Source organism: Ceratotherium simum, chromosome 26 (genome assembly GCF_057802395.1).
Source record: "Ceratotherium simum simum isolate JZ-2026a chromosome 26, ASM5780239v1, whole genome shotgun sequence".
NCBI lineage: Eukaryota > Metazoa > Chordata > Mammalia > Perissodactyla > Rhinocerotidae > Ceratotherium > Ceratotherium simum.
The window spans coordinates 18,502,298-18,522,190 of NC_141925.1; the positions used below are offsets into that span (position 1 = coordinate 18,502,298).

Below are 19,893 nucleotides of genomic sequence, written 5' to 3' on the forward strand. Positions count from 1 at the left end.
TCTTCTCCAGCACTCAACTGAAGGGTAATCCTGATGCTCACCCCAGGTTTAATCCTAGAGAGTAACCCAGTGTACTTGAGTCTTCTTCTAAGATTATTTGAAAGGAGACCTACCGGAGGATTCTGAGCTAAGCTATTAGAATCATCCTTGTACCCACCTGTCTTAAGAAAACCCTGAATAAGTAGGTGTACTTCCCAGCCAAGACCAGGCTTTTGAGAGATTCTTTTAACATACCTTTCCTCTAACTACTATCTCTCATCGTAAGACAACAACAAAAAGTAAAGAGGGATTGGAGTTGGAACCATCCTTTACATGGAGTGGAAGAGAAGTACCACTTCTTGAATGTTTTCCATATGCCAGGTGTTTTATATACTCATATCATTTATTTCTCACAGCAGCTCTATAAGGTAAGTAGAACTATGCCCATTTTTTAAATATGAGGAAACAAAGGCTAGGAGAGAGAAAATAACCTTGTTATAAGTCACACAGCTTGAAAGTGCCTCTGTTGGAAGGGTAATGCCCTTCTGCTTTAACATCAAGTTGTTTGATTATACCTAGAATCAAACTGACTGAAGCAAAGATTTTGACAATAAACATGTCAAAATAGCCCTTAACCTTGATTTCTCCCTACCCATAAAGCTTCCAAGGGAAGGGGAAAGGGGAAAAAGGCAAGGTGATGTAACTGATATGTGATTAGACCCCATCTTTCCATTCATATTCTTCCCAAGAACCCCAGGCTCCTACATAGACCAACTCTGGTGTACAGAAGCAGAGGGAAATGGCAGGCCTTCTCTGAGCCCCACTGAGCTCTTCCATCACTTGCAGAGAGCTGGGGGGGGTGGAAGGGTGGGGGGAGTGGGGCAGTGTTTTATGGAACTGGCATAATTCAGTCAAAAGAGGAAAAAAGATACCTGGAACATTCTCTCAATGTCTCCTGGATTCCTGTCTCAGCAGCACCAGCCAAAGTTGGCTAAATCTTTTGTCAAAATGTAAAATAGTCTAAAGTTATGAATATTTCCTGAAAATAATTTAAACAATAATAAAAAAAGCAACTTCAAAAATAAAAACATTTTCGTAAACAGTTCTACAGGAAAAAGCACAAAGCTTTTTAGATCCGTCTCAACCATTTTGTAAGCTACTTATAGATAGAAGAACTTTAATTCTATTCCATATGCACTTTGTAAGGAGAGAGTAAGAGGCATTTCATGGTGTTCTGGAAAGAAAACAGAAGCCTGACCACTGGTCCACGATTTCCCTCTGAGTCTACCAAGAAAACAACAGAACTGGGCTTTCTACTCAGGTCTGACTTCAAAACCCATGGTCTCTTCACTCTGTTATGTTCTCTTAATTTGTTCTTCAGCCTGTTCTCTTAATTTGTCAGGACAGTGTTCATAATCTCTATGGTCAGTAAGACTCTAACAAGAATAGTAAAGACATTCTGAACAACTCTAGATTCCCAGTGTGTTAGTCAAGATATGCTAGGCCATGCTGCAGAAACAAACAAACTCAAAGCTCAGAGGCTTAAGTCTAACACAGAAGTTCTTGGTTGATGGGCTTTCCTGGGTGGCTCCCCTCCATGCAGTGACTTGGGTTCCCTACATTCACAGGCTTTGCTCTCACCTAGGCCTCCTGAGAGTCCTGTGTTAGATCCTCTGAAATCAACCAGCTGACAAGCAGGAGAGCAAGAGCCAGAGCAAGGGAGCACCAGAGAGAAGAGCATTTGTGGGGAGTCTCATATGAATTTAGGCCTAGAAGCCAGCATCACTTCCACCCTCATTTCAATGGCCCCACCCTCACTTCCAGGGCACTGAGGAATTAGCCCAGCTGTGGATCTAGGAGGAGAGAGAAATACTTTGGAGAGTATCCACATCAGGAAAGTGATATTTTATTTTAACTTATGAAAAGAATACATGCATATGGCTAAAAATAAAATAAAAGCCACAGAATGATATAAAATAAAGAGTAAAGTAGTCACCAAATGTGTTGCAAAATGAGGGTGTATGTGGAGGGGGCTGGGTGGGATATGTATATGTAACTAGTTCTTCAACTTTCTGTTTTCCTCCTTGCTGTATCCAATATCCCTTTTCCATCACTTAATGGCCTCTTGGGATGATCCCACAACTTCCCAATCATTTTCAGTTATTACAAGTCTGTCCACTCAAAAACTTTAATCTCACACTCAATGCACATTGCACCTGTTCCACTCTCTCCAGCATGGGCTTGCTCTGTGCTTCTGGGAACCTGCAGCGGACAGGAGGGCTCTCCACTCTCCTGTTGCTTCTTCCACTCCAGCACCTGGGATAGAGACAAGTGGTCTTGTCTGTCTCCCAGACAACTTTACCCCCTCCCACTTCTAAGCTCTAGATCCTCTGTTGTGGGGGGTAAGGAAAAGAGATTAGAGTAAAAGGATTACCATGCTGGATGTGATGTTAATCCCCGGTCTGTGTGTCTATCTGTTCAAGCCCAGGCACCTTCTGGGAGGCTATTGACACACCAGACACTCACTCACACATCTTTAGAACACCCTATCCTGGGCTGCAGGCCTCTCCTCTGTCGTGCCTCCACCCCTACTCCCCTCTCTGTGTCCTGCCATCTGTCTCTACTTCCCTTGCTGGCTCATTTCCTCACTTAGCCAGGCCCAAGGGGACATCACCCCCGGAATATGATGCCAGTCTCTTCTTCCAGGCACTTCTAACCTTTATGAGAGATTCCCTTGGTGTCCCCCTCAGCAAAGGGGCTGACAGCACTGTCTTCTCTCCCCTCCCAGGCTTCTGATGTAAGCTGAGAAGAGAGTGGTATTGGGGGAAGCAGGGCCAGTTGAGCCACCTTTTTGCAAACCTGAGAGAGGTGCCTAGCTTAGTCTTTGTTGACAGTTCTTTGTAGAATGGAAAGGGCAGAGACTTAGTGCCTCTTCATCCTTAGCTTTGGGCTTTAGTTGAGAAATGTGGAGAAATAGTAGAAGTCTTTCTAAGCATCATTTTGATATACACATAGGATATATACATATAGGATTAAAACACACATATATACATTTATATATATAATATACACACATGTATGTATGTGTATATATGTGCACTATATATTCCCTTTTAAAACATGAATTGGTTCATACTACACATACCTCACTTTGATTTTTTTTCCATTTTCCAATATATCTTGTAAATCTTTCCATATCAACACATTTAGATATAATAAGGTATCTCTTGGGTACTGGGAATCAGTAAGGTGTGGCTGGAGACACTTCAAAGCAAACTGACCAACACAAAAAGCCTGGGTCTTAACTTCAACTCTTGTTTCATAAAAATTATCCCCATCAAACCTTCCAATTAGCTACAGCTATAACAAAACAGCAGCAGCTAACATTTATTGGATATTTTTATGTGTGATTGGCATGAATTATCTTGTTTAATATTCACAATGATCTATAAGGTGTATATTGTAGCTATTCCTATTTTACGGATGAGGAACATGAAGGTTAGAGCAGTTAACTTGGCCACGGTCAGAGAGCTGGCAAAGTGGTGGAGTCAGTATTTAAACCCAAGACTGTCTGACACTCAAAGTATGTTCTTACTCAATTTGTCTCTGTTAATCTATACAGTGAATGCTGTATTCTCATTGACTTCCCTCCAATTTTTAATATAAATTATTCAACCTGAGTACTCATGTAGATCATTCTTATTTTTTTTTTTATAATTTTATTTATTTATTTTTTCCCCCAAAGCCCCAGTAGATAGTTGTGTGTCATAGCTGCACATCCTTCCAGTCGCTGTACGTGGGACGCGGCCTCAGCATGGCCGGAGAAGCGGCGGGTCAGTGCGCGCCCGGGATCCGAACCCGGGCCGCCAGCAGTGGAGCGCGCGCACTTAACTGCTAAGCCACAGGGCCGGCCCAGATCATTCTTATTTAGGCCTCATCTGTGCTGAAAGATCTAAACCTGAGTCACCCTGGACTCTTCCATACACACCGTACCACCACTGAATTTATTAAAATACTAATTCTTGCATTAGTATTTTATCCAAAGGCTAGTGTTATGTGTTGGTGGAATGTGCAGTTCATAGTATGATTTGAGTTGCAAATGGAAGTACTTCTAACTTATCAAGTCTGAGATTCCACTGCTGGGGATTCATTTTTAGGAGCATTGAGTAAAGGGGAAGTAAGAAGCAGGAGGATGATCTAGAAGTGCTCAAAGAAGTAGAACTGAATAATAAAACAGTTAAATTTAAATGTACATTTTTCACCAAATGTCAAGGGACTAGAAAGGAAGTATTCATGAAACATCAGGAAAAGTTTTAAGGAGAAAGACTCATGCATGTATAGTGTAAAAATTTGGAGAAGAAAATTGCAGGGAAAAAGGATCATGCATTTTTGCCTTCAAGAACCTAGGTCCACAAAATGCTAAGTTTGCCTTAAAGAAGCAGACCTGTCAAAACTGAGAATCCAGCAACAGTGGATGGAGCAAATTGGGGGAGGCCAGGATCAGGAGTTCAGGACGCCCAGTAGGGCTGAGTGAAGAGGCATGTAGGAGTAAAGAGCCAGGCCAAATGTGGCTTCTCAGGGATGGACCCAAGTTCACATGGCTTCAAAGTTAGGTCCCAACCTAACTTTGGGGGATCAGGCTGTTGGGCGTCTTTCCCATGCAGCTTGTGGGTTGATGAATGTGCAAGTGTGACACAAGTGCTGTCAGCTGAGGATACAAAGCCAGTGAAAGGCTTGGGGTGTCATTCAATCAAATGTGAGGCAGGAACCAGTTGTCACAGATAAGGCCATGCAGGTGTTATGTAGTTTATCTTATTTTACTCTACACTATTTTATTTTTTATTTATTTCCCTTCTAGCCTCCTTCCTAAAAGGATTAAATTTAGCTTTCAACAAATCATACATATAAAAGAGCCATAGAGGGCCCGGCCCCGTGGCGTAGTGGTTAAGTTTGCGTGCCCTGCTGCTGGCAGCCCGGGTTTGGATCCCGGGCGTGCATCGACACACTGCTTGTCAGGCCATGCTGTGGCGGCGTCCCACATAAGTAGAGGAAGATGGGCGTGGATGTCAGGGCCAGTCTTCCTCAGCACAAAGAGGAGGATTGGCATGGATGTTAGCTCAGGGCTGATCTTCCTCGCACACACACACAAAATAAAAAAAAATTAAAAAAAGAGCCATAGAGATAACAGGTTAGGAGACAAAGAGTTTAGGAGATTGGATTGGGGAATGGATACTAGTACCAAAAAACTAGGCTTCCATTAGTCACAGCTGAGCCCCAAACTAGCTGTTTCTAAGTTCACATTGATTGAATGGTGACTATGAGCTTAGCATTTGTCATGCCCGATCTTCATGAATTTTCTCAATAACCCATGATGTGTGTATTGTTATTATCTCCATTTACAATTTTTTTTTTTTTAGCTAATGAGGAAACTTGGCTTAGATAACTTGCTCAGAGTCCCACAGCCAGGACATGGCAGAAATGGAATTTGAACTTGGTTTGACTTTAGAATTTGGGCTCTTAATCCTACACGATACCGACTCTGAAGGTGGCAGGTACTGAGAAATCAAGTCATCAGGAGGCCGGGGTTCAGTGCCAGGACATCTATTACCTGAAGAGGCTGGGTAGCCAGAGAATAAGGCAGGAAACCCTGGATGGATAGCGAGGTCAGAACAGGAAGAGTATCTAAGAGTGTCTCCTACCGTGTTCGGGACCAGGATGGATTCTGTACTGAACATACAAGTAGAAATTAAATGGTGGTAACGTTGAAGGTTAGGAAGAGAAAGAAAAAGGGAATTTAGGATGTCTTACACCATTCCTTCCTTGCTGGGCTATAAGCCCTTCTGAATATGGGAAGCAAATAGGTTAATCAGAATAAAAGTCAAATTCCTCAGAGCACCTTCATCCACTCTACAAGGTGTCAAGTGCCCCATTCCATAACGCCAACATTCCTCCTCTTAGAAAACACTCAGGCATACGAGAGCCAGAAGACGCGGTTTACAAGCCACGTCACAGAGCCCTTGGTCCCCAATGATAGACATTAGTCCACTGACCATGACTGGTAACCTAAGGAGGTGAAAGTTCATGAGTTGAAACTTTATACAAACATGTTTCCAGCATTGCCAAAGAAATCTCTCTCTTAGTGAAATAATGAGGTAGTCATGAAGAAAAAATTAAAAATAAACAAAGGCTGAGTTATTTAGAGCTGGAGTAAAGGCCTGGTTCAGGAGGAAATAAGTGGAAGTGTCATCTGCAGCTGCCACAGGATAAGGGGGCAATTTATATAATTCTATCATCTAGACTGGGGTTGGAGGTTTGCATATTTTTCTCACCTAATAGGGATGCTCCTGGGGTAGTCAGCAAGCATGAAACATAATAAATTGGTTTTTCAAGTTCGCCTCCTGATTTGTACTTCCTGCATGGAGGACTCAAATATGCTTGGGGCTCAAACTATGTATCTGACCTCTTATCTGTATGCTAACTTCTAAGGTCCTAATGACAAAGGGCAATGTATGGACAACTGAAATTCAGCCAGTAGAAAAGAGAGAGATTCTAGGGGAGACCAATGCCCTTTTCTAGCTCCTCTAGCATGATTTATTGGGATCGGGACTTGAGCGTACTTTCCTTCTTAACAGCATGAGTCTTAACCTTTTTCCTTTATTGACCACTTTTTGGGTTGAGCGCAATTCAAAGACATTTTTTGAGCACCTACTATGGACTGGGCACTATGCTAGGCACTGAGGATGAAAAGAAAAATAAAACAGAGTTGCAGCCAACTCTCTTTATGCCTCCTAACACCACGGCAATGCCAGTGTAATCAGACTGTTCTTCACAATCAACTGAAGACCCCCGGAAATCTATGCTATGCAATCACCACCAATGACCTTCTGAAAAGTAAAGACTGTGCTGAATATATAGGTGGAAGCAAAAAATAAGATGATGACAAAATTTTGGAAATAGTGGTAGATCTGGGGTTAGTACCAAAGATCATGGACTCTCAGCTCAGTGCCTCTTTTACATTCTCTCAGTTCAGACCTCTTTTAGGATTTGTAGAAACCCAAATCCGGCAATAGCTTTGTACCTGAGTAGTAGTTGAGGGTGAGTATGGGGAGCACTTGCTCCTCCTGAAGACATTATTCAAAAGTGACATCTTTTCAATGATTTAAAAAGATAATATATTAACATGATAGTTTCTGAGATTATGGATAAAAAGACCACAGAGAAAGCAGTGTGAAACACTTACAGAAGCCAACATTCTTGATTGTGAGTAGTAATAATGAAACATATTCCGGCAAATTTAGGCTGAAAAGGAATTTATTGGAAGCCTTTGGGAAGCTGACAGAATTATAGGGAAGGCTAGAGGAACAGGTGCTAAGATGGTTAGGGGAGCTAGGATGCTGGAACCAGGATCGGTGTTCTGGAATGTTTGCCACTTCTGCTACTTCTGGAGTGGATGCAAAGCTGCTGATACTGGATTCAGGATGGTGCTGCTATTGGTGGGATGAATTCTAAGCAGGTGCTACTTCTTTACACATTTGCTCCTAATTCTCAGTCCCAGACAGGAGCATCTAATGATGAAGCTGAGGTGATGTGCTCACATCACAGGGTGGGAAGAAGGGATACCTGACATTTTAAGCTTCTATGGTGTAAGGTGGGGCCCTGTCTTCCACTCAGACTCATCCAATGATGGATTCCCACCTCCCCCAAAGGATGGGGGTTCATTTGTTGAGCAAACAAGAACAACAAATGTTAACAATTTAGACCAAAACTATAGAGAAAGTTGTCATAGGTGGTCATGATATGTATTCTACCCCAGTCTTCCATTGCTGGTGATATAATCTGGTTATTTCTGTGCCTTCACCCCCTAGAATAATGGTATTAAATAAAGACGTTTTGGAAAACACTTCCTCATGTATCTCATTTCTTACGAAATCACTTCCATAGTTGGCCAGAAGGGTCACCCTGAAAGGGAAATGAATGTTTTCCATTTGTCCTACTCTTCAGTGTGGAACAGGACAGTTAGCACCTTATTATCAGGAACTCTAGGCTTAATATTAGTGATTTAAGCAAAAGAATCTAAGGGAGGATAAGGTTATGCAAAGAATATCTCTATATATATTTACATGACACATATAATGAAGGAAAAAAACAGGTAACCATAAAGTTCAGCATCAGACTAATTACTTTTTCTCCTCTTAATATTTTGTTCCTTCATACATAACAATTAAATCTCAGAATGTGAGACTAAAATATCTAGGTCAGTAAAATGCACAGTATTCCTGTATTTGCTTACCAAAAGCAGTACACTGTCAAAGGTGTACCCCCGAGACAAGGGATTTATAAAGGTCAAGTTGATTTCTAACTGCGTGAAGTAAAGGAGCTGGATTCCTGACTTCAGGGTATGGGGAATATTATGATGTTAACTCTGAGGGGATTGCTTACATATTCAGACTAACCAGTGGGTTCTTAAACATTTTGGGGACAGGTATGAAGGAAAGAAAATGGCAAGGTATATGTACTTCCTTGGAGAAAAGATGAATATTTTCCCTTACTGTTAGTGAAAATTCTTTGAGATGTATATGGAGTTCTAGACTGTTATTTCATATCAGCATTACTTTTTCATGGGAGTCACAAGAATGGGTATCTGAGTGATGCAGGCCTCACAATAAATAAGAGGTTCTGTATTCCTGACTTCCTACTACAATCCATGCCACATTTTGGGGTCACTGGACTAGGTAATCCTTCCTAGGGCAACAAACGAAACTCTGTTTTGGCTCTACATGATTTTGTTCAGAAGTGAAGAATGTGATTTCCTTCCAATTATTGGAAGAATAATTCACCAAAATGTCACTATCACTTGTTATGACATCAGTGTCAAACAAAAGTGTGTAAAGAAATTGATATGGACAATATTTTTGGTATTAATATAAACATATTTTCCAAGTTAAAATGTCCCCCTGGTGACAACTTAATGTTAAGAAGTTTGGCCCAGTTTCCCTTAATTTTGTATTTCTCATTCTGATAGTCAGGTCTCTGACTTCAATGAGTTCCTTGTACTTCATGTCTTGTTTTCCTTTGTACCTTTGGGGGTCCTGCAACAGGAATAGTAAAAGAAAGTCTATTGAATATGCACATTTCAATAGGAGCAAGAATTAGGAGGGTGGTTTGGAAGTCCCCACTAACTTTTTTTTTTTTTTTTTAAAGATTTTATTTATTCAGTTTTTTACCCCCAAAGCCCCAGTAGATAGTTGTATGTCATAGGTTCACATCCTTCTAGTTGCTGTACGTGGGACTCGGCCTCGCGTTGGATCCGAACCCGGACCGCCAGCATCAGAGTGCGCGCACTTAACCGCTAAGCCACGGAGCCGGCCCTCCCACTAACTTCTAAGAAACCTTTGCCTACAAGGGCAACGTGAGTATGAAGTGTCTTGCTTTGCCAACGGTCTCAACCTTAGTACTCAGGACAATAACTAGCACACAGGTGCTTAATAAATATTAACTGAACGGATCAATGAATATGAATAAGTAAACGAACCGGTTCTTTGCGAGCAATGTCTATACCCACTTGGAGACCAGCATCTAAGCTTACAGGCCGGCTCCCTCCAAGCTCACTTTCCAAGGAAACCCATCCTTCCGGTGGTGACGTGAAAGAAACGCCTGTCAATCCTCGCGAGGGGCGGGGCAGCGGCGGGCCTCGCACTTCCTCTCCACAGACAGCCTCCGACAGGCTTTGAGACCGGCGCAAGACGGAAGGAAGCTGGGAGGCGGGGCCAGGGGAGGAGGTCGCGCACGTCTGACGTCACCAGCCGGCGCCCTCAGAGGTGAGGACGCTGAGAGCCGTGGAGGAACACTTTTCTCGCGAGCGTCAGGTGTGCACCATGGCGACCTCCGTCCAGCAGCCGCCTCAATCTGGCGGCGGGAAGTGCAAAGGCAGCGCTCAGTGCGTGCCGGCGGCGGCCCCGGCAACTGGAACCCGGGCCAGAGGGCCTTCTCATCACCTGCAACATGAACGAGCGCAGGTGCGTGGAGGAGGCCTACAGCCTGCTCAACGAGTACGCAGACGACGTGTACGGTCCGGAGAAGGTAGAGGCTCGGGCGGGCGGGGCCGTTAGGGCTTTAAGGAAGGAGGGAAGGCGGGAAGGCCGGCTTTCTGTATACGCATGCGTGAGTTTTGTCGCGAGCGTGGCGAGGAAGGGGCGTGGCTTCCCCGGTTCCCGCCCCCTCGCGTCGTGAAATGCTTGCACCTTGGGATTTTGTCCGCATCGTTAATCACGGTGGCTCTCCTTTCTAGATTGCTTCCTGCGGCTCAGGCTTTGTGTTTCTGAAGCTCTTTCAGAAACATTTACTCCTCACGATATCCTTGTGACGTAATGTTCACGAGGACACTGAGGCTCGAGTAGGTTCGGTAGATGGTCCAGTTCACACGGGCAAACTTCGTTCCTCGTGGTTTTTGCCGTGTCTTACCGCCATCTGAACACCGTGGCGGTGATAATGTGTTGGTCCTAAGCAGTATCTCTGGAATAGATACTGAGTTTAGTATTAGTGCTAGTTATGTGTCAAATGCACGTATAAATACATTTTAACAGGTAGAAACTTTTGTACCAATATCACCTAAATTCTAATTGTCCCCTCACAGTTTGGAAATCATTATATTCTTGGTTTAGGATCTGGACACGAACACTCCAAGAAATTAAATGCAGGAGGATGGTCCTGAGGGGATCTGAATTCAGGTACTGTCATTTACTTGCGCTGGGATTTGGGCACTAAATCTGATTCTGCTGAGCTAGATAAGAGAACAATGATAGTGTTTCTTAAGGTTAGCTAAAAGGTTGCTTATGTACATAAAATAGATCTTGGTATATAATAAAGGCTGCATAATGTGTATAGTTGTATTAGTGCCTGATTGGCAGCTCTGTTGGTGAGGCAGAGAAGTGGACCACATGTGCGTGTCCTTTCTACATTGCTACCTTGAGTGAGTTTTTGAACTGTTTCTGTTCCCTGTTCCTCAGTAGAACAAGAGTAAGAGTTTCTAATTCCATAACTATTTGGTCTCATCTCACCAAGAAGAGAGTATCATATCAGGCACTAAGATATCTAGTGACGGGATTAAGGTCCACCCTGAAATTCATCTGGTGAGCGCATTGTCCTCTGTCTCAGACTGTCAAGATGCTTTTGAAAACATTTTAAAATTATGTGTACCATAGTCTGAGGGAACTCCCTTCTTCGTCTGAATTTTGGAGGGAGTGATGTCTCAGCCTCTTAATAAAAAGCTTTATTGTTGATGTTGAGCCATCTGTCATTGGGGATTTCACATAAGTAGTTAATTATAGCTTTTAACATGAGCTGTTGTGGCGTTTCTGCTTATTAATTTTATGCAAACAGTTTACAGGCAAGGATCAGCAGCCCTCTGGAAGTGAGGGAGATGACGATGATGTGGAGGCTGCTTTGAAGAAAGAAGTTGGTGACCTTAAGGCATCTACAGAGATGAGGCGAAGAAGATTCCAGTCAGTGGAGAGTGGAGTAAATAATGTAGTCTTCATCAGGACACTTGGCATAGGTGTGTCTGAGTAATACGCCTTAAGATTATCAGTCCTGGGCTGGCCCCGTGGCTTAGTGGTTAAGTGCGTGCGCTCTGCTGCTGGCGGCCCGGGTTCACGTCTGGGCGTGCACCGATGCACCGCTTCTCTGGCCATGCTGAGGCCACGTCCCATGTACAGCAACTAGAAGGATGTGCATCTATGACATACAACTATCTACTGGGGCTTTGAGGGAAAAAAATATATTAAAAAAAAAAATTATAAAAAAAAGGTTATCGGTCCTATAATGTTTGGGCATCTCCCGGGCATCTCTCTGTTTCAGAGAACACTGCCTACAAAATGGCTTCATGGTCAGGGCTCAGTTAATCACTTGATTGCATCCTGTTTGTACTGTGTTAGCTCTAGGCATATGGAGAGGTGGAATGGGGTGGTGGACGTAGCATTGGCTTAGGAGTGGAAACTTGGCTCTGCTGCTTTCTTTGTATGTAACTTTAGGCAAAACAAGAGTACACGTTCTGTCTAAAAGGAGCAGCTGCTACTCAGCTCCAGCCATTTGGGAATGTAGTTCTGGAAGGGCCAGATCTTCTGGTTTTTCAGAAGTTGGAAATCTAAGTTTCTAGATTTTTAACTGTGGTTAAATACTTTAAAAGTATTGCAAACACTGAGCAGCCCAAAATAGACTTGTGTGTAATCAGGATGTGGCCTAAGAACTGTATCATGATCTTGTGCAATTCATGGTTCTGGAGCTCCTCCAAGGTCTGGGGTCTAGACTTCTGTACAACTCTAGCTAATGGATTAATGAAATCTTTTTAAGTGACTTGCAGATTTCTGTTTCGTTTTTATAAAAAAAAATGTGTACTATTTAATGTTTGTTACTTTGACAGTTACTATTGTTATAGGAAAACAGCAGTATGGTGGTGGTGCTGGATAAATGAGACATTACAGAAATGTTAATTCCAGTGTCTTCGTGAACAATTGTTTTTCATGAAAGCAGTAATAATGCTGCAGAGTTAAAATATTAGATACAGTGTTAATACATAGTAGGCACTGAAGAAATATTAGGTGGAAAAAAATGGTTGGTTAGACTTATTGAAAATTCATTATGATAATTCTACTCTGTCAATTTATGTCACTGCCAATGAAAATTCATTTTAGAGAGTTTGAAGAGTCTTTAAAATGTCTGAGAACTTATATTCTTACTTGTTTGCTCTGTGCTGACTTTTTCTCTTAGAACCTGAGAAATTGGTACATCATATTCTGCGGGATATGTACAAAACCAAGAAGACGACGACTTGGGTTATTCTACGAATGTTACCCTCTCAGGCACACGCAGGGCTTTCTTAGAAGATGTGAAGAAATATGCAGAAACATTTTTGGAACCCTGGTTTAAAGATCTAAAAAGGGACATTTCAGATTGTATACAGATCTAGAAATAACAGTCACATGAATAGAGAAATTATCAAAGAATTGGCAGGTATATTTCTCTTAGTGATTTTACATTGGTGTGCAATGGTAAATACTTGTTTTTAAGAAATTTTTTTTAAAGATATAAGGCCTACATTTTCAAATGTAGAACAAGTATATTAAAATATCCTTAAAATAATATCCAACCTAACTGATTTCAATATGTTGGATATGAGATTATCTGGTAGTTAGATAATAAGTCTTTTCCAAATCAAGACTGAATTTTCTTTGGGGAAAAAAAAATACTCTTATTAAATGTTTCAGGATTTCATTTGTATTTATTTAGAGAAAAAGTTCAGGGAGTTTGACTGAGGTCCATGTAGTAGACTAGTATATATACTGTTTAACAAGTCCCAAACAGAAAGAGATGAAAGATTGTTTTTGTGTATATCAAGCTTCATGTATCCTTCTCAGACTGTGTCCCTATTCTGTTACAGGAATAGTAAACAGCGTCAATTCAGAAAATAAAGTGGATCTTACCAATCCACAGTACTAAGTGGTAGTAGAAATCATTAAAACTATCTGTTGCCCAACTGTTGTGTAAGATTATATGTTGTTCAGAAAATATCATCTCCAGGAGGTGGTGAAGAGTACTAAGGACCCGTTACAGCTTAACCCAAAGCAGGCAGCACAAGCAGGAAATGAGAAAGAAGCTAAATTGGGGTCTGGTGACACATCAAATCAAAATGACCCAGCAGAAGGAACAAATAATCAGCAGGTGGTACCAGAAAATAGTGGGAAGCTGGAGCAGACAAAACCAATATCTGAGACTCAGGTGGTGAATGAGGGAGGAGCTAAGCCTGAACTTGCAAGTCAAGTCACAGAAGGATCTGAGTCAAATGAAAATGACATCTCATAGGAAAAAAAAAAAAAATCATCTGGTGTTAGAAGTTGATTTCTCAACTGGGGTTCTGTGAGATGTTGCTGGGATTCCATATAAAATGGTGATTGAAAATATTATTTTTGAACTTTGTGTGCTACATAATGCTGTGCTCACAGTAGTGAACGATGATTCAGCAGCTCCAACAATTTTGTTAGGGATCTTTTCTGTGCTGTGTGGCAGTGTGCAGTAGACTCACATGCATTTGAGTGAGCTAGGAGAAGCTGTGGATAATTGGTGACACTTGCACAGAGGGGAGAGTGGTAGGAGGATGATGGCCTGTCCCTCGTGACTACCTCCCCAGCCTCCCTTTCTGCACTGCCAACTGACTTAATGCGAGCAAACAAGCTCTGTGCGAGATACACCCAGAGGAAAATTTTCGTTCTAAGGAAAGAATGGTTATGTGTTGCAACTCAGCTGTCCCCTGCCTCTTTGTTGTAAATATTGCAAAAACATGGGTCGTATAGATTAGAAGTGAATTGTTTTGTGAAGTGTTTATACTTTTTGTGATTTTCTTGTTTAGTTATCATGCCTGTTTTTATGTTTTATTAACATTTGTTTGTTACAAACAGATCTGATGGTCCAGTGCTGTAGTTTTTGAAGGCAAGGTGTGAGATAGAAGAGAAGCATTTTAGGTATAGAACTACAGGTATTTCTGATAAGGTTAGTGATGAAGAATTACAGTATTCTGAGTTACTATGGTATACTAGTGCTACCAGGGACACAAAGAAATTCCTTGTTTACAATGAAAGCTACTTCTCAGTGGTTTTATATAGATTTATAATCCAACCTGTTCTGTTCCATTGCACATTGTCTATGGAAATCAATGTACAAGCCTAGCATTTGCTCCAGCAATTTTAATTATAAATCATAGCTATTTGATAAGTAAAGGTGTTGATTATTTTAGATGACTTTTGGAATATCAAAACAGTGAAGCTTTTGTTCAGAAAAATCACATTCGGTGAAAAGGTGTAGGAAGCAAATTTAGTAGCAGAACTTATTCCAGAAAAGAAAAATTCACCTAGTTGGTAAGAATCTAATAATACCAATATTAAAATGCTAGGGCAAGAAACAGTACACAAAATTGAAAAAACTTTACTCTCAATTTAATAAATTGACTTACGTCACATGATGCTAAAGAAGTTTTGTGTAATTAACTGAAAAGCAACAGCTTCTCTGTCTGGGTTGATGAGTCAACATATTTCCCAGATATTTGTGATGCTCTATAGCATTTGTAGGATTTGTAAATGATGCTGAAATTCAAGAAAACTTTTTCTGCTCCTAGAGGTGCCTCCCCGAAACAAAGCCCAATATAAATTTCTCCTGCGTATTTGAAAACCAAAGATTTGTCATCTCTACTCCTGCTGCCCCATCAGTGGTTTGTTCCATGACAAGTTTTGCCTCATTTTAATAAAAGAAAATCCTGATGTTGATGTTACAGCACACTGCTTTCTTCACAGAGAGGTGCTGATATAAAAAACTTGGAGATGAAATGAAGAAAGTTCTCAATGCTACAAAAATGGTTAACTTTATTAAAGACCTGTTTATGCAAGAACATTTTTAAAAACCCAGAAACCAAAACCTGAAGAAAGAATACCTAAATCTACATAGAGAAATCCAGTGGCTTATCAGAGGAAGAGTTCTCAGCAGGATATTTGAGTTGAAAGGTGAATTGTCAGAGTATTATGAAGAAAATACTAGGCCAGATTTTGCTGAATGCTTTGAAGATGAAGCATGGCTACAGAAACTAGTCTGTTTAGCAAACATTTTTGTATGAACAAGTTTCTGCAAGGTCCTGGAGAAACTGTCTTTTCTTAAGTAACGGGATTCTTAGAGGAAACAGAAACTGAGTCTTTGGAACAATCACGTTGCCAAAGGAACTCTTGAAATCAAGGTTCCACAGCCACTTGGGCTTCAGAATGAAGAAAGACAGCAACAAATCTCAAGCCTTACTAAAACTCTCCTTGAAGAGCTGCAAAACCAAATTAAAAAGCATTTCCCCTCCTTTTCCCAACTGGTGTATGACTGGGTGAGGAATCGTTTTTCTAAATCTTCTCAGCCTGAGATTGTCTTTGTGAGAAGAGAACTCTGAGTCCTAGTCTGATAGTTCTGGATTTCTGTGCAATAAGAGTATCCTTCAACTTAGTGCTCACACTCACATGCCTTGAGGGTTCCCTTAATTTGCAAGTTTTTTCAAAGTTTCCTCCAAGGTAAAACTACTGAAAAAAGCTGGAAGAGAGAGACACAGAAGAGAGCTGCAAAATAAGATGTCCAGATTCGGAATATTAAGGGGCTGTGAAATTAGCTTTTGGAGATGGGTTTATATTTGTTTTAGAAAGTTTGGAAGTCTTATAAATGATTATAAATATAGCCTGCTCCAATGTCTATGTTTATTTAATGGCTAGTGAACGTGGGCATATATTTTTATCCTCCTAGATAGTGGTCCTGATTGGTAAACCAGACTGTAAGGATTTGGGAGGGGCAAAGAGAATAGACAGGGCCTTGCTAATGCAGATGAGACTGCAACTTTTTTATGTATCTTTAGATATGTAGAAAGTTAACTCTTAATAGGTTGAAGTCATCTTGAAAGGGTGATAAAAGCATTTTAAGTGTGATTTGGAGGATAGGCTTTTGGTGCCTTCATCAGACTTTTCCAAGACAAAAATGCTTTTATTTTGATAGTGCAAGACTCTGGGACTCTGGGAATAAAATTGGCCATGTGCTTACAGAACATACAACTCTGTGGAATTTGGTTTCTTTTACTTTATGAAAGCTGCTATTCCACAGAAAGATTTTGATTTACTAATTTGTTTTTAACCCCTGTTTGTGTTTATTGGTATTTGGTAAGACCTGAGTGTGATAAAAGCTGGTTTTCCCCAGCTGTCAAATATACTGTGTTCTGTTGGAATCTGAATTGATTGATTGAAAGCTTTGTTTTCAGGTTTACCAAGTGTTTATTGTCACTGACAGTTGAGCATGTTATTTTATAAATGGTGAGATTCCAAGGTGGGAATTGAGTGCTTTTTTGCTTCTTTTCATTTTTATTTTAAAAAATTGTGAAATGGGAACCCTAATTCACTGCTGGTGGAAATGCAAACTGGTGTAGCCTCTATGGAAAACAGTATGGAGATTCCTCAAAAAATTAAAAATAGGAATACCTTATGATCTAGCTATCCCACTACTGGGTATCTACCCAACGAACCTGAAATCAATAATCCGAAGAGGCTTATGCACCCCTGTGTTCATTGCAGCATTATTCACTATAGCCAAGACATGGAAGCAACCCAAGTGTCCCTTGACTGATGATTGGATCAAGAAGATGTGGTATATATATACCATGGAATACTACTCAGCCATTAAAAAAGACAAAATCATCCCATTTGCAACAACATGGATGGATCTGGAGAGTATTATGTTAAGTGAAATAAGCCAGAAAGAGAAAGACAAACAGTGCATGATTTCACTCATATGTGGAAGATAAAGCAACACACGGACAGGTAGAACTGTTTTGTGGTTACCAGGGGCTAGGGGGGTGGAGGTAGGCACAAGGGGTGGAGGGATGCACTTATATGGTGACTGACAAACAATAATGTACAACAAAAATTTCATAATAAAAAGAAATTGTGTCAGTTAAAAAGCTCCAGTGTAGTGGTCTAGTGAACTTGTTTTGCTCTGTGGGGGGAAGAATGTTAAAGTTGGTATTTTAAAACATGTTTCTCTAAGGATAAACATGACTTCTCAAAGTTATTTTTACTTGTATTTTGATTTTGGTATGGCCAGATGTTCAGCTTCTTTTTCATAGTTCCTGATATTTTCAGAGAAATCAAAATAAATTTGTTCTCTAAAGATTGGTGTTCTGTGCTTTTTCTTTCTGCCTCTTAGTAAATCTCTTGCTTTACTATAAGTAGATATATCAAAAGATGTTTCTGTATCAAATTATGTGTCAATAAAAGGTACATTGTCCTAAAAAGTAAAAATACAAAAAGTTTATTAATTGCTCTTGAATAATTAAATACTCTTAAGTAATCCAAGCTTAGGATATTTTACAGTGAATTGTTTCAAAATAAGGTATAATAATAACAGTAATTAAATTCACTAATTGGCTTTTGAATTGTTTATATTTTTCTTTTGTCTGCTGAGGAAATTAGCCTTGAGCTAACATCTGTTGCCAACCTTCCTCTCTTTGCTTGTGGAAGATTCTCCCTGAGCTAACATCCATGCCAGTCTTCCTCTATTTTGTATGTGGGTTGCTGCCACAGCATGACTGCCAACGAGTGATGTAGGTCCGCACCCCGGACCCGAACGCAGGCCACTGAAGCAGAGCATGCTGAACTTAACCACTAGGCCAGGGGACTGGCCTATATATTTCATTTTAACATTAATATTTTAATCCACCTTAAAAGATTAGTAATATAAAGATGTTAAGGCAGAAGAAATTCTGTCTTGAACATTTCTCTTAGAATAGTTCTAATCTGTATTTGAAATTAATTGGACACAAGATAATTTCATTGTCCACTGTGACCCTTGCTATTTTACACACTACAAGTCATTACAATCATTGCCTTTGTCAGTTTGGTCATCATAGCAATTTATTCCCAAATATTTTTATATTTTTCTTTTTTTTTGGTTAAGTACAAAACAAAAGATCAGTTGTTCAACAGGAAAAATCTTAAGCACTTTAAGAGAGTAGTCACTGAATTATCAGGAAGCCAGGACTAAAAGCCCTGTAACTACGCAATGCCACAGTTTTCTTATCAGGCTATGTTCCACCCACTTCGTGCTCTCCTGAGATGTTGCGTTAGATTTTCCCAGCCATCGTCTTTGGGAATTTTTGAACAAAGTCCACCTAAGTATCAGAAAAACATTATGAGACACTTGATTCCATTTTGACTATCCCAGCTGTCAGTACAATAGGAGAGAGCTTTCATGAAACGGGCATTGAGTTTCAGAGTCTGGGGCTTGGCTTAGCCTAAGCTTATTGAATTTCTTGGACACCAGAAACTGTTCTGTTTATACAGTAAAGAGGACAGCGGAGCTCCATCATAGGAGATTTTAGTGCAAATTCACCTCTGTGCTTTGCCAGAAGACTAATCCTTTTACTCCATTGCTTTTCCCCAGTTCAAACCAGACCTAGGCCTCTACTGCCCCAGGGAAATAGCGGCCACAGCTAAATGCCAAGAGAAACAGCAAGTTGATTCTTGGCTTTTGAGCTTTTATGAGCTGGATCCTGGTGGTTCTGGGGGAGATTTTTTAGAGATAATTTTGATTATATACAAATTTCCCCTATGCCTTGACAGTAAAATTCTTTTTTCCCCTCCTCAAGATAAGACTACTGTATTTTATTATTATTATTTTTTGTGCGAGGAAGATGAGCCCTGAGCTAACATCTGCCAATCCTCTTTTTGCTGAGGAAGACTGGCCGTGGGCTAACATCCATGCCCATCTTCCTCCACTTTATATGGGACGCCGCCACAGCATGGCTTGCCAAGCGGTGTGTCGGTGCGCACCCGGGATCCGAACTAGCGAACCCTGGGCCGCTGCAGCGGAGCGTGCACACTTAACAGCTTGCACCACCGGGCCGGCCCCTAGAGACTACTCTATTTTAAAATGTCCTCAAATAAGCGTTCTGAAAAACAACTTGTCATTGATTTAGTGAATTTAATGGAGAAAATGTAACTAGTTCTTAGGTTGAAATTAACTGCTTTTTGACTAAAATGGTGCCAATTGAAATGGAATTCTGACAAAGCATCAGTCAACATCAACAGGAAAGGACTAGAAGGAAATTGCAGTGCCATCTCTTGAGTCTTCATATAGAATTATTCTTAAATCCCTTTGAAGAAGGTTTCAGGAAAGATTTCACAGTTTCTTTGGATAATATCTTCTTTCTGAGCCTTAAATTCAGTCACTTGATACTTAAGGGCATGTACTATGGATTTATAAGGGTATATGGCCCAAGAGTACTATGATAGATGGATCAGGTGCTGTCTTTAAAAACAATTGGCCACATCTTTTTTACTCATATGGAATAGGACTGAT

At 40.7% G+C, this 19,893-nt stretch overlaps 1 protein-coding gene across 1 annotated transcript; it reads left to right on the plus strand.

Annotated features, from left to right (window-relative positions):
* The first annotated feature begins 9,772 nt into the window (after positions 1-9,772).
* THUMPD1 (THUMP domain 1 NAT10 acetyltransferase adaptor) lies at positions 9,773-17,703 on the plus strand. The gene is given in 7 exon segments (XM_014797219.2): positions 9,773-9,931; positions 9,933-10,059; positions 11,359-11,533; positions 12,745-12,828; positions 12,831-12,909; positions 12,911-12,987; positions 13,415-17,703. Coding segments are annotated over 7 exon segments (1,041 nt in total). The 5' UTR covers positions 9,773-9,854; the 3' UTR covers positions 13,837-17,703.
* Positions 17,704-19,893: the final 2,190 nt, after the last annotated feature.